Genomic DNA, 15,528 nt, shown 5'->3' on the forward strand with positions numbered 1-15,528 from the left:
GACATAAAGTAACCCAACTACTAGTGACCACACGAATAACATTTAAATTTAAACATTTCTCTGGAAATGCTTAAAATTTTATATTGCTTCATTTAGAAATTTTGAAGTTATGAGATCAAAAATTTTTTCTTTTTTTCAACTTTAAAGTAAAGCCACATTATGTTTTTTTTTTTTTTTTTTTGTTAAAAAAATTAGAAATGAAGTAACTAGAAAATAAAATGCATACATCATAAAACAACTAAAATAAAAAACAATTTGGAAACTTTTTATTTTATTTAGTGAAACATTCCTTTTAAAGCATACAGAAAGATTTAATCCTTAAAAAAAAAAAAAAAAAAAAAAAAAAGAAAGAAAAAAACATCTGTCACAAAAAAGTTTTGAAACATAAACTTAATAATAGACAAACATTATACGTACTAATATCATCCTGAACCATAATTTTATAACAATGAAAGTATCAATGATTATTCATATATAATTCTAATTAAAACAAAATAAAGTATTTGCTTATAGAATCAAAAATTACTAATGAAATTAGTCTAAAAGGGAAAAAAAAGTATTATTGTTTTATACGTATATGTGAGAGGAACTTTATTCCATCATAATAAAACTTCCGAATATTTTTTTTCAAGGAATAGAAATTTCAGGAAATGTAATGTTCTTTCACAATCAATACTAATTTCATTGGTTATAGTTATGCAACTCTTAATGGCATGTTGTCACATCTGGTATTATTTAAGACTGCAAAGAATAGAAAGTACTGAAAGAAAAAAATATCAAAGCTTAACATACCAAGAAAACAGAATCAGCTAATAAAAATAGACATACTAAGAGAAGCACATCTAAATCAGATAAATCATTTTTGAAATTTATTTACTTTTAAAAAATTATTGCTACATTTTTGAATAAAAATTACTAAAACAGAGAATATGTCTTAAACCTACTGAATTTATATTACAATAAAAGCATTCAGTAATCATTACTCTAATTGGATATTTTAAGAATCCGTATGATAAAAGAGGGATGGAGATTAAGTAAGGAAAACAGAAGAATGCTACTTTACTTTTGAGGAACTTGGCACATTATTCAATAGTAAATACTTTAAAAAGTATTTAAATTTGAAAAGAAATTTGATGTTGTAAATCGGAGCAAAGAAAACTGATGTTTTCAGGGAAAAACTGCATTAAGAGTACACAGAAAAGAACAACATATTTAACTCATTTTTATATGAGCTTGAACAGTCATGATACAAAGTGCTTTTAATATTATCCACACATTAAAAGACATAATATTTTATACTAGTAACAAAAACTAAACTAATAAAACCATATAACAAACAAGTAATTGTTTATAGAATACATGGGTAGGAATGTGACGCACTATTTAAACATCAGTTATGAAAACTATTAATAGATAACAACCCACAATGAAACGAATGCATAAAGAAGTATTAAAATTCACAAAGAAACAATCCAATTTTAAGTAAACTTTTAAAAACATAAACTATAAATAATATTTAACAAAGAAATATATATATACTTTTTCTTTCTTTCAACTTTACACATTATAGATTAAATTCACACATAAAATTCAGAAATTTTTGTAGCAGCAATTTCTTCTAAGCTAAGTCATTTGTTAAAAAAATATAGTTTTTTTAGCTTTAAACAGTACATAGTTTGTAAAATAAATAATTTTTCAATAAACAATACAAAGCTATTTGTTGTAAATTAATAATAAATGTAGCAATATGAATGATATTACTCATAAGAGCTACATTTGATTAAAAAAATCTTTATAACAATTCTTCTAAAAATCAAAACATTTTAGAATAGTCTCTTCTAACAACTCTTAAAAATGCTGAAATTTATCAATAATTAAAAAAAAGTTATCGAATAAAACCATGTTTACATTGTTAGCAATAACAAGAAATGATTATATAAAAATACATATTTCTTAAAACATGATTCATTACAAAAATTGTAGTTAAATGCAAATGCAGAAATATTTTGCATTACCTGATTTAAGTATCTAAAAGTAAGCACATCTGTAGCTAAAAACATTTAGAATGTAAAGATTTCTAAAAGTAGTACTGATTTTTATACCTATTTAAAATTTCATACACAAACAAAGTTTCGTAAATATTATCAGTTAGTTAATCAATAAGTATGTTGCAGAAGTGCACAAAATGAACTTGAATGGGCAAGGTTAGATAAATTGAACATAATAATAGAAAGATATATTAATAATAATAAAAATATGAAGAAGAAATAAGAAATCTTATCACTGTTTTTCTAACTGATTTCGATGAACATTGAAATTCAAATTGGTTTCCTCTTACTTACCACTTTTTATTTTTTTAAATTTGCTTTTTTTTAAAAAAATGTTTAAAACAAATGTAGTTCAATGGTTTATATAAAAAATTAAACATGTCTGCATATTTCATGCAGGATAAAAAATAATAATAGTAATAAAATTCATTTTTTTATGCGGAAAACTATAAACCAGCTATTGAATTTAATTAAAGACGACGAAATAAGAAAAACTTGAAATGTATTGATTCAAAAAAATTTTCACTCATACCTTTTTTTTAACACAAATTAAACTTGTACTTTTTAAACTAATCAATTAATATAAATTGTAAAGTCTTTTTTCCCATTGCAAAGATTTTTTTCCACAGAAAACTCTTTTTTGTGGCCCCCTTTTGGAAAAGGTTGTGCACCTCTAGTATATTATGTATTAATAATTTTTACAATTAGATACAGGTTACAGAAAACGTTACCGTAGGAAAGTAGCAATTAAAAAAATATTTTTTCTCGAAATAAGCACTCCATTTTAAATTTTAATGCTATAATTCCACAAGAAAGTTTCTTCGTGAATGGCATTTACGCATATTAAGCATATCTGCTGGACAGCTTCAATGTTAACGCCTTCAATGTGAAAAGCTACATTCACAAACAAAAATCTATGCGATGCAAGTTTATTGGCATATGTGTTTCTTATAGAATAAAAATGATTATAACAGGTCAGTGAAATTGTATTTTGTAACTTGTTAAGTCTGCAACATTGTGGACATGTCCAATTTAAAAATTCTTAGAAAAATATCAAATTAAAATAAAATTATAATTTTTAAAAATCACATTTGTTACAGCAAATAGGAAATTTAATTTTTGGGGGGAAAAAATCACTTAACAGCTTTGTTGTAATAAAACTTTTAAAAATGAGTCAACTATGCAAATAAAATATACATTATCTCTTAAAATATCATATTTTAATGATTGATAATGATCCAATTTGAATTCTTTAACATTTTATGCAATTTTAAGAGTTTACATCATTATTTTGAAAAAACTAATTTTATATTCACAAAATACATTTAATGATCTTAAATTTGTTATGTGTGATACATTGAATTTGTTGCAAAAATAGTTTTCAGCATATCATGCTAGAAATAGAGTGGAATCACAAATTACAATAACGATATTTCAAAACAATACCAAAAGTTCTAGTAATACAGGAATATAAGATATTAATAAAACAAAAAAATAAATAAAACCAATGAATAAAATCATAATTTTAACGCCTGCATCTTACACCTAACTTTTATACCTTTTAAGCAGGATTTGCAACTGGTGTCAACTGTTATTGACTGGCTACGTCTGGCATAGAATAAGAAAAAAAATTACCAAAATGACATAAATTTTGGTACTTTCTTTATTTTTTTTATTAACTTAACTACTGCAATGAACGATTTTGAAGGAACAGTTTTGCTAGATTTCATACAATTTAAATATTTGACTATTTTTTCCAAAAAAAAAAAAAAAATCTAGAAATAATTATTTAAAAAATTTTTTCTTTAAGAGAACAGCTTTGTCTCGTAATTCAGAAAGGGTGTCCCCTGCTGGAAGAACCAATTCTTCGATACCATACTTTTGAGTAACTTCGTGCATATTATTGTTACTACTTATCAACGTATTTAAATCCCATACACCCAAATGCTTACTTTTACCCTGATAAGCATATACATGTACATTTGATGCATTACTTAAAAGTTCTTCATTTAACATTTCAGTACTGACAATATGTACTTTTAAACCAGAAGACATTAAATCATAATTTAAACCTTCATCTTTTTGTAACTGGAAACAGAGTCCACTAATCACAGCCCAATGTGCACACCTACCATTATTAAAACCAGGCTCATGGTTTTTGTCTGCATCATAGGGCATTAGCACAGGTAAACCTTTACAAATGTGAGATAAAATCATATGCACATTGTTTTTTAAATCGTTTATCACAAATGCATCACAGTCTAACAATAGAGAAGCAAGTTCAGACATGTTATAAGCCGAAAAGACTTCACCAGATCTTGAAAAATTAAATTTCTTAGCACACGCGAGTATGTCAGATGTATCGATATTATTGAAAAATTGACTAGCCATGGATAATGCAACGATGCCACAACTGGGCCCTTCTTGTATAATGGAATGGACAGAATTACAATAGGATACAATTAATAAATCAGTGTCACGAAAGACATATTTGAGGCGGGAGGTCTGTTCATTGGCATTTAAACAATTACCTGAATTGACAATTTTTGTCCTTAAATCTGTACATTTTGAATTCTTCAGAAATGAAGGAGGTGGAGGGGGAGGTGGTGGTGGTATTGAAGTTTGTTTTGTCCTCACACCATTATTCTCCATTTAGAGTACTTCAGAGTACAAACTGTACTAATAAGTATCTGGAAAAAATGAAATTAAGTTGGTTTCAGCAATAAAATAAGAAACATTAGGATATGTTCAGTGTTTTAAAAGAAAAATATTCGTAATGAGATATATCAGAGTTTAAAAAACCTCAAGACTTTGACATTCCATGCCAGGGAAAGGGCTCGGCCAGTTTTACAAGCTCAGCCTGGCACGTTAGTCTAGAAATTATATATCCCCAAATGAAAATTTGGCAAACCCAAACATCTTTTTTGATAGCATGTTAATTAAAAAACACATGAATTGAACATAGGCAATTTGCTTTAACCACTTCCTTGATTATGCCGAGTAAACTCGGACGCAGCAGAATTCGTCAATACGTTTTGTTTTATCACCTTTTTACTCGGCCGGACGCAAAGCAAATAATAATAATAATTTGCTGTGATTGGAAGTTTGTCAATTTTTGTTTGGGAGTTTTGCTGCTTGTGAGAATGCAAACATGTTTTGTGCAATTTTAAATACGGCGGTTGCTGAATTTAGATAGGGAAAAAAAAGAGTAAAAAAATGGCGTTCGGAAGCAAAAGTAAAGCAGGTGATTTTTCAGATGATGAAAATGTGAACATATACAAAGACTAATATTTAACTTTTTTCATTTGCCCGAGATAATTTGGGATTGTAAACTGATGGTAAATTAAATATTTTTTTCGCATAAAACAAATAAAAATTTTAACTTAGTACTTGTGTATTATGTTTTGTTTTAGTTCCTTGTATTTATTAATAAAATAAAAAAATTTGTTTATTTTTTGAATTTTTTCTTTTTTCAAAATAAATTGGCAAGGGAGGCGGTTAAAGAAACTTATTACCAAATAATACACCTCACTAACAATAAACTAAAAAAACATTAGAAATACAAATAAGAAGAGATTAGAAACTAATCATCATACAAATAAATAAAAAATGCTCTGATATTAAAGAATTTGAATCAGATGTTCAGCTTAAGTTATTTCACGTCTGCTTTTGTTTCATGATTCAATTTTTATATTTAATATTTTTTTATACACAGCAAGTGAAGTAAACTTTTTAATTAATTAAAATGCATGACTGATATACAAAAATACATTTAGTTACTTAAGAAATACAAGAACGAAATTCGACCCATCACTACGCACAGTAAGGTTTTCGAGTGCGTCTATCAGGGGTGATTGTGAGCCCAAGTCAAATTTCCGGAAAATTTCTTGAGTTAAAAAAAAAAAAGAGTTTACATTGAAAAATTAACCTGGAGATGTAATTAAAATTTACAAATGTGTCTTTCTTTCTTGAGCTAATGATTTTATAACAACTATTTACTGATAAAAAATGAATATTAATCTTGAATATAAGCTTATAAAGTATCTCTCTGGGTCTCCCTTACAAAAAAATAAAATAAACTGTGTTTTTAAGTTCCACCTTTGGAAATTTGATTTCTGGAAACTTCTGTGATCAGTGATTTTTTGAAACTTCTGGACCTTCGATCTCCAGAAACTTCCGGATCACTGTTAGAGAAAATTCCGGAGCACAAACAGCCCTGGTCTATGATAAACTGCTAAGGAGAGAATGTTTATATCGACTACGTCAAGGTAATTGATTTTATATAAAATGAATGAGATGATTGTCAAGTGATTTTTGATTAAGCTGATTGTTAAGTGTGTTTTTTTTTTCTTCAATAATTTGACAAAGTAACATATAGTGGATAAATTTCAAGTTTATCTGTTTTTATTTATAATTATTTAATATGTCCTACACTAAAAATTTGGGTTTTTGACAGTAATTGTCAAAACAAAAACAGGGTTCCTACACTACTTTGAGAAAACAATATCCTGACTTTTGCAGGTTTTTCCTGACCTTTTACAATAAAATTCCTGACCCGCCGTTTCCCACTCCAACAAAACCTTTAATATTGCAGTTTCAATTAGTAATAATATGCTACTTAGTCATAAGTATCATAGATTGAATAGGATAAACACTTATATATTAAAGTGGAATTGCATAATAGCACTTTATATCCCAAATTATATTTTCAGAAAACTTGTGAAACATATTTCGAATTATCAGGATTAGATCAAACTTTTAGTGTGTTTTTGTAGTTAGATACGAAAACTATTTAAATAAAGAGATCAAGAAAATCTGTTGAACTATGGAAACATTATTTAATTTAATGTTAAGGGGAACCAAATGCATGAGTGTCGTCAGGATATAAAGGGTTAATCAAATCTGCAAGATATGTATCAGTATCCTCAAATAATATTTACTCTTAAAACATACTAGAACATTTGTTACATTAAAATATTAATTTTTAAAAATCAAAATTTAACTCAAAACTGACTTTTCTTTTAAAAGATAATATTGAAATATAAAGGGGAAAAAAGTCAAGAAAAGTTAATTATATACAAATGAAAATTCAGATAGAAAAATTATGCAACTTGTGAGAAAAATAAAATCAAAAATATATTTTTTTCTTCAGTATTTTTAAATTTATTTCTGTAATACTGTAAGCTTCCGGAGAAACTGAGGGGCTCCTATGTTATATAATATTTCTCAACATATATTTTGTTGTTTGACAATTTTCAGTTCTGTTGCAGCAGTTTTCGTAAATTTAGATTTTCTTAATTTCAAATCATCTATCGTTTCTCTTATTCATATTCTAGAAATTTCAGCTTTTTTATTCTTTTGTTTTATTGGGGGGGGGCTTCTAATGCATGTCTTCATCTTGTTCTAGATCTTTTTACAGCATCTAGCATTTTTTCATTAATGTCTATGTTTTTTAATCCATTTATAAATGAAACATAATCATACACACACCTTTGTGAAATAATAGAGTCTTCATTGAGGTTTTCAACCAATAAGCTTTTATTGATTGAAAACCCCCTTCGACTGTTGCGTTACCATGAGAGAGGATAAGAACAATTTTTATAACCACCCACAAATTTTCACTTTTTTTTTCTCTGTGCAAATATTTCAAAAAAAATTATCTAATCTCTTTTGCCGTGGATTAAACTCTAAGAAACTCCTTTGTTCTTCGTTTTTTTTTTTTGGCAGCATCACAAAACAGTGAAAATTCTTTTTTTGATTTTTCTACTGTTGTTTCAGCTACTATTGTCTGTTAACCAGTTATTCACACAAAGAGCAATAAACCTAGCAACCCAATCAAAAATTCCTTGTCATTGGATAAACAGGAGGAAAATTGCTAACTGGACAGGTTCTACCAGGGAAAGAGGAATGTTATTATGAGGAAATTACATATTTTGAATTGCAGAATTTTTCCTTGAAACTTTATTCTTGCCTGTCAGTCTTTGAATGAACTATAGTTATTTTTTTCCCTAACTTTATGAATATGTAAGAAAAATCGTGACTTTCTAGCTTAATTTTAGAATAGCCTGACTTTTGCAGGAGAGTTCTCTTTTTCAAAGAGAACAATTTATATGCACTTTCGTATTCACTTTTCGATACTTGTGTATTGTGTGGCACTTTTGGAACATTTATATAAAATTGAGAATACTATGAATTCAAATTTTATGATATTGAATTCGTTCTGATAAAAAAATCAATTTATCAAACGGAAATTCCTATTAAAATAATGACCTTACCAAATTTCCCGATTACCATGTTGGGATTAGGGACAGTTGGCTGGAAGTTGGTAGAAAAAATTATATTATGAATTTATACATCGTAAGAATTTTGGCTTATAACTCTCATAGTTAGTGTGCTACTCATAAGCCATTCTCACTGAAATGAAATGTAGGCGATCGCAACGCTTGAATACACCATCTGGGGAGAAGACCGGTTCCATGGCTATGGCCCTACTCCCTTCCCTCTACTCCACTTTTCAGTTATGTAGAAATGTACTCAGCAGTATTTTTCCTATTCTTAATATTTTTCGTCCTTTACTAATAAAAATATTTTTTTAAATTTCCATGATGCATTCTTTTAGAACTATGTTTAATGTAGTTTTCAGTTCCATATTGTTTCCCAACTTAAAAGATTTTAATCTATATGAAAATCAAGACAGGACAAGAAATTCAAGCTAACGAATTTCCTTCTTCTATGACTCTCCACATGCTAAATGGTGATACAAGAGTCTATGTTTTGATAATGATGCAAGAGTGATATGAGTCGAGTTGAAAAATCTCTTTGTAGCCCAAATTTAAAGTAAACTATTGTCTATTTCGAAATTCCTTTAAAGTCGGTTAAAGGAATTTCTCTCCTGCATTTCAGAGGTTCATTTTGCTGATACTTTAACGATTTTTAATATTTTTCTAGTTTACAAGATAACTTTGCCATCAATATCAAGTAAAAGGATAGGTCTCAAAATTTCTAGGAACATATACATTTCTTAAAGAAATATTTATAAAACACTGTTAAAAATTTTTTTTTCATTGCAACCCTAGATTGTTAGCAGAGGTGTCGATAAAATTGACAACGATGAAAGAGTGATTTGAGTCGAGTTAAAAAAAACTTTTCGTAGCCTACATTTGAAGTAAACTAATGTCTATTTCGGTTATAGGAATTTCTTTTAAATTATTTTTCAAAATTTTTTGGTTCATTATAAATATATTGTGTTCATATAAAGTCAAAGGAAAGGTGCCAAATTTTCTAAACACATATACATATGCTGTAAAAGATTTATAAATGTTTTTAATTTTTTTAAGTTTAATTTGTCACTATATACCCAAGTAGCACAGGGATATTGTAACAGCTTTAGTCTACATCGACCGACATTGTCAATATTGGCGAAAATCGACATTGTATGTACGATATTGTACGACTCCCGTCGATTTCACATTAAAAATCTGTTTGTAAAACTTTTGATTTTAAACTTTATTGTGCTCTTAAATCAAAATTAATCATTTAAAAGACAAAAAATGACGTCAAATTGTTATAATTCCAAAAAATAAATTAAAAAAAAATAAATTTAGAGATATCCGAGATGCTGAGAGATATCGATCGACGTTCCCCAACGTTTTTACAATATCGAACAATATTGTTTCGCGATGTTGAATATACGTTATAAAAGGGGTCCATTTTTATATAGTACAATGTTCCGCTACGATATTGTACAATGTTCAAAGCTAAGTTTTTACGATATCGTTTTTGTGAATTGTGCTACTTGTGTAGTTTGCACAAATGTCGCTAAAATCGATTGTAATGCAAATATGATATAAGTTGGGTTAAAATCTTCTGTGTATCCTTTATTCGATGTACATAATTACCTAATTTGGCATTGCTTTTCTATATTTACCAATAATTACTATTTGCTGCGTTTGAGAGGGCCATTTTGCGGATAATGATTTTTTATATTTTTTCGTTCACAAGAGAACTTTGCTATCAATATCAAGGAAAAGGATAGGTGTTAAAATTTCTAAAGACATATACATATATTAGAAAAATATTTATTAAACATTTTTAAACTTTTTTTAAATTTTTTTTTTCAATCTAACTCTAGATTATTAGCAAAAGGTGTTAATAAAATTGTTAATGATGCAAGAGTGATTTGAGTCGAGTTAAAAAAAACTCTTTGTAGCCTACATTTGAAGTAAAATATTGTTTATTTTGATTACAGGAATGTCTCTCCTTCATTTTCTAATTATTATTAGATACTACATTTGAGGGGACCATTTGACGGTCATTTTAATGATTTTTCATAAATATTTTGGGTTCACAAAAGATTTTTGATATTTACCCAAAATAAAAAAATAAATGACAAAATTTCTGAAAATATATAAATATGCTAAACCATATTTGTAAAACATTTTGTAAAATAAAATTAATAATTTTAATTTATAAAATTTAAACTATTTGCTGCGTTTGAGGGGGACATTAGGTGGACATTTAATTTTTTTAAATAATTTTTTGGTTCAAAATAGAAATTTGATATTAATATATAGTCAAAGGACGTGTACAAATATTTCTAAAAACATATAATACGTTAAAATATGATTATAAAATGTATTGAATTTTTTTTTTATTTTGTCATTATATAAGTTAGCACAGGTGTCACTAAAATCGATAGCAATGCAATTATGATATGAGGCGTTTTAAAAACTTTTATGTAGGCTACCGTTATGTAATAACCGGATCTTTACGTTTGTTCTAGGACTTAATTTCAATTTTTTGAAAGGGTGGCCTCAAAACTCAACTTAGTGCAAATTATATTTTAAGTTACGAAATCAGTCACAAAAACGTACTTCTCTGAATAACTATTCGACGGGTCTGGATTTCTGACTGCAAGAATAAAGGGGTGAAGCAGCAATATGAAAAATATGGCCCCCATAGTTTTGTCAGAAGAGCGGTTCAACGTTTGGCCCCTTAATATTAATTTTACTTACCGCACCTTTCGCCATCTTTTGGGAACCTTTTTTTTTCACACCAATTATAAAATTAGCTCATCCAAAGATAATTTTAATTAACTTGTAATAAATATTTATTGCTTTTCATTTTTTTTTTTTAATTTCATATTAGTTGAATATATTTTTAATTCTAAAGTAAACAAATTTTCGCGTCATTTCAAAGCATGCAATTTTAAATGGCGAGATACAAAATGCGTGCAGAATCGGTTGAATAATTACTGAGAAATCGTATTTTGAAAATACGACTTTTTTGAAGTTCTATTTTGCAGGAACTATGCGACAGATTTCCCTCAAATTTTGTATATTACTTTTTAAAATTGCATTCTTAAAAATGATGTGAAAAATTGTATACCTTAAAATTCAAAATTTTTTTCGACTGTTTTGAAATAAAATATAGAATTATCATAAATATTTTTATTATTTTTTAATTTGCTTTATAAGTTCTCGAGATATGCGAACGTAAACTGAAAAAATAAAATTTGCATTCAGGAGTCCAAACTTTTAGCCGATCTCCTAAACAAACTATTGGGGCCATATTTCCCAGATTGCGGCTTTAGTTGGAGGTTCTGAAATCTGAATTCGTCGGGAAAAAAAAAGATATGTTTATTCAGAGAATGTACGTTTTTGTGTCTGATTTCGTAACTTAACCCACTGGCGGTTAAGGAAATGGGCAAAATTGCGAGAATGTTTCTCCCCTACACAAAGTTCCCCTATCAGTTAACATGGGAAAACCGGTTTTGCTATGCAGAGAAGACTGCATGTTAAAATGCGACTTTTTACGTGCAGAACCGTCAGTGGGTTAAATTATCGTCTGCACTAACTAATTTGCTTATTTGAGGTCACCCCATTGAATAATTTGCATTGGTTTTACTCAATTTTGAATACATCTGCTTCATTGTATCTAGTTTTATAAATTCCGTGTGATTTTTAATAAGGAAAATTTGTAATATACATTTACCTTTATTTTAAAACCGTTTGTTTGGCGCAGCATGTTCTTCTTTGGACTTTGTGCCATTAAAACCTACATTCAATCAATCATTGAATAATTTGGATTGAGTCTTAGAACATGAAGACCCGCACATTAGATCAAAAGTTATTTCGGGTAATGGTAATTTTATTTTAGTAATTTTAGAACAAAAAACTAACCCCGAGAAATAGCATTAGGCCAAACGATACTGAAAAAATTGAAAGAGCCAGGTAATCTCTAAATCTTTATTTCGAAGGGTTTGTTCTAAAAACATGTTTTTCTTAATAAAAATAACTTAAAGCTACCGGGAAAGACAACAAATAATAAAAATAAAAAATGGAATGAATTGTTTCAGCTTAATTAATTGTGTTCACGTCTTTCAGTTTTGTGTGCATGATTTCGTTATGTTGATTAATACTGATTTATTGGTTTATTTACATCTTTTTCCCCCATACGAAGAACAAGTAATCAGATAGAAAAAAAGGATCAATGACTTGTTAAATTAAATAGTAATTATAATTAAATAGTAAGAAAATTACGGTAAAATTGCCACCTTTTTAGTGTACTTTTTACGGGGAAAAACAACTGGCAACTCAATTATTTTTTTCTTTCTATAAAATTTATTTCGTCTATAACGAAAAAATCGACGCACCAAGAAGGAGTTGTCCGATTGAAACGAAAATTGGTGGATAGGAAGACAATGTACAGAATAGTAAATGCAGTGGCATACGCAAGGGAGGGGTTAAACACCCCCTTGAGCTCAGACAAAATGGCAAAAATAAAAATTTTAGTTGAAATTATGCGAGCTATTATTTTTCAAGACTATATATTTTTATCTGCCTTATGCCTACTTTTTTTTTTCTCACGGTATTTCTCAGAATACTGAAAAAACATTATAATAGGGTTGTACTTTTGAAACCAAATTCACGTGATACTGTTACGGACTGGTTCGTTTCTGTCCTACCAGTATAGTTTTCGAGACTGGCTGTCATTCGCGAGGTCTTTACGCGATGATTCTGGAATCCTAGACGTTCTGTCGTCTTTGAGACAATTCGAGAATTTTGGAGATGCGGTGAAAAATTATATAAAAAGGGAAACGGAGTACAGTGGAGTTAGTTAGTCAGACTAAGAGTTATCTCTGCCCCTTGTCTTTCGGAGCTTACCGCTAAATCTGTTTTGATTTATCTCAACAAAAAGTTCATTCAATCGCCGAACCGTCCCGCAGTGGACTGATCGTTAAGACACGGTTCGCAGCAGATCACCGAAGTCAAGCATCACTGGCTACGGTCAGAGCGCGGGTGGGTGACCACTTGTATCAGCCCGCGTAGGACGAGGGTGTGCGGTATTGGTCCTCGTTAAACTGTTCTACCGTAAAGTGCTCGATTTCGCGTGCAGGTCGTCGGGCTACCGAAGCGGGAGTGCCATCCCCTCTGCAGAGGATCAAAATTGTGATGACATGTCTTCGGATCATCCTCAGGGGTGTTTCATATACCGTCGCCAATAGCCCATCGTGCAGCTCTAGTGTGACGTAAATGAACAACAACAGCAAGCATAGAACAAAATGAATTCTCTTATCATATTAAAATAACATCTTCCAACCTAAATTCACAACTACAACTACAACAATCGCCGAACCCGTCGTCGTCATTATTTCGACTAGTGAAGAAATCAGTAACAATACCATTGGAGATACTGTGCTCGTTGAAGTTATTCATTCCAGCTCGAAACTTAGAGATTGTAGCATAGCGGATATTTCTGTACCAATCCATATATATATATATATATATATATATATATATATATATATATATATATATATATATATATATATATATATATATATATATATATATATATATATATATATATATATATATATATATATATATATATATATATATATATATATATATATATATATATATATATATATATATATATATATATATATATATATATATATATATATATATATATATATATATATATATATATATATATATATATATATATATATATATATATATATTTGCTGTTCTTGGATCTTTAGGATGTCAAAACGCAAGAATTTAACAATTTTTAATTATTTTGGGAAAAAACCGCGACCTGAAATTAGTGAGGTGACAGCATCTAGTACCAATGTAAGTTTTTCTGTTGTACAGAAATGTGATACTTCCGTTGAAGAAAACGTTTCTAACATAACAAAATGTGATGAATGTGAAAGTGGCCCTCAAAGTGTTACTTCCCACCCATATGACATTGGACTTTTTTTAGAAGATATTACATTATGTTCTTAAACTTAAAAAATCAAAAATATAACTAAACAATGTTGTCTAAATAAAATGTCAAAATGGTCTAGCTGTCTAAATTAGGGAAATAATAGTGCTTTATTATAGAATCGAATTTCTTTTAGTAGTTTCAGAAAATTATGAACACCCCCTTGAAAAAATTCTGCGTACGCCACTGAGTAAATGATTAAAATTTCAATAACAATTGAATAACTTATTGCAGAGTTACAGTAACAAGTTCAATACGGTGTTGACCCGCCTCTAGCCAGGATACAAGCTGCCACACGGCATGGCATAGACCGATAAAGCTCCCGGATGGTCTCTTGCGGTATTTCCTGCAAAATTCGATCCAATTGTGGAACGAGGTCATAAACGTTCCGTGCCAGATGCAATCGCCTTCCCATCATATCCATGACATGCTCGATGGGAGAGAGATCTGGTGATCTGGCAGGCCAAGGAAGAGTTTGACAAGCTTGCAGACAGTTCATAGCAACACGTGCCATATGTGGTCTGGCATAGTCCTCCTGAAAAACCAGCCCAGGGCGCTGCAAAAGGAACGGTAAAGGTACTTAGGATGTCGTCGACGTACAGCTGTGCAGTAAGTGTACCTCTAAGGACGACCAAAGGGGTCCGGCTGTCAAAGGAAATGACACCCCAGACCATAATGCCTTGCTGAGGGCCGGTGTGGCGTGAAATAGTGAAGACAGGATCCCCCCTCTGCCCTGTGCGTCTCCAAACACGTCTTCGATGATCGTCAGGACACAGTTGGAAGTGGGATTCGTCGCTTAAGATTATACGTCCCCAGTCGGCATCATTCCAGCCTGATCGAGCGTCGATTTTGCGCGTCTTTGTGCGTTCTTGGTGCGTCGATTTTTTTGTTATAGAGTGTATATTAATAATAAAAGTAGTTATATTTTGATTTAAAATTTGCATTTTTAATATTTTTATAAAAGCTAAAAAGGTAGTTGATGCATAAGAAATTATAATAATATTAAGCACTGATTCCTTCCTCTTTTTTCAATTTTTTTCCTTAGCTATTAAGTTCTGCACTAACGCGAAATCGAAAGGACGATGCCGAAATAATTAGGCGAAAGGGAAGAGCTTAGAGATGTGAAGATCTTTAGTTAAAATAAATCGTTAACTTTGCAGACATAATGCTATCAATTTTAACTATACATTATAAAAGCAAT

The 15,528-nt window shown here is 29.4% G+C and overlaps 1 protein-coding gene across 1 annotated transcript; it reads right to left on the reverse strand.

The window, feature by feature from the left end:
• Positions 1–250: 250 nt before the first annotated feature.
• LOC107445155 (actin maturation protease) lies at positions 251–8,473 on the reverse strand. Its single transcript, XM_016059496.4, has 2 exons — positions 8,324–8,473; positions 251–4,738 (listed from the first exon to the last, which is right to left on the reverse strand). Exon 2 carries the CDS (start codon positions 4,698–4,700, stop codon positions 3,834–3,836), a length of 867 nt encoding a protein of 288 aa, XP_015914982.4. The 5' UTR covers positions 4,701–4,738; positions 8,324–8,473; the 3' UTR covers positions 251–3,833.
• Positions 8,474–15,528: the final 7,055 nt, after the last annotated feature.

The sequence above is a fragment of the Parasteatoda tepidariorum genome, chromosome 6 (assembly GCF_982258835.1).
Source record: "Parasteatoda tepidariorum strain Cologne lab strain chromosome 6, Ptep-v5.0, whole genome shotgun sequence".
NCBI lineage: Eukaryota > Metazoa > Arthropoda > Arachnida > Araneae > Theridiidae > Parasteatoda > Parasteatoda tepidariorum.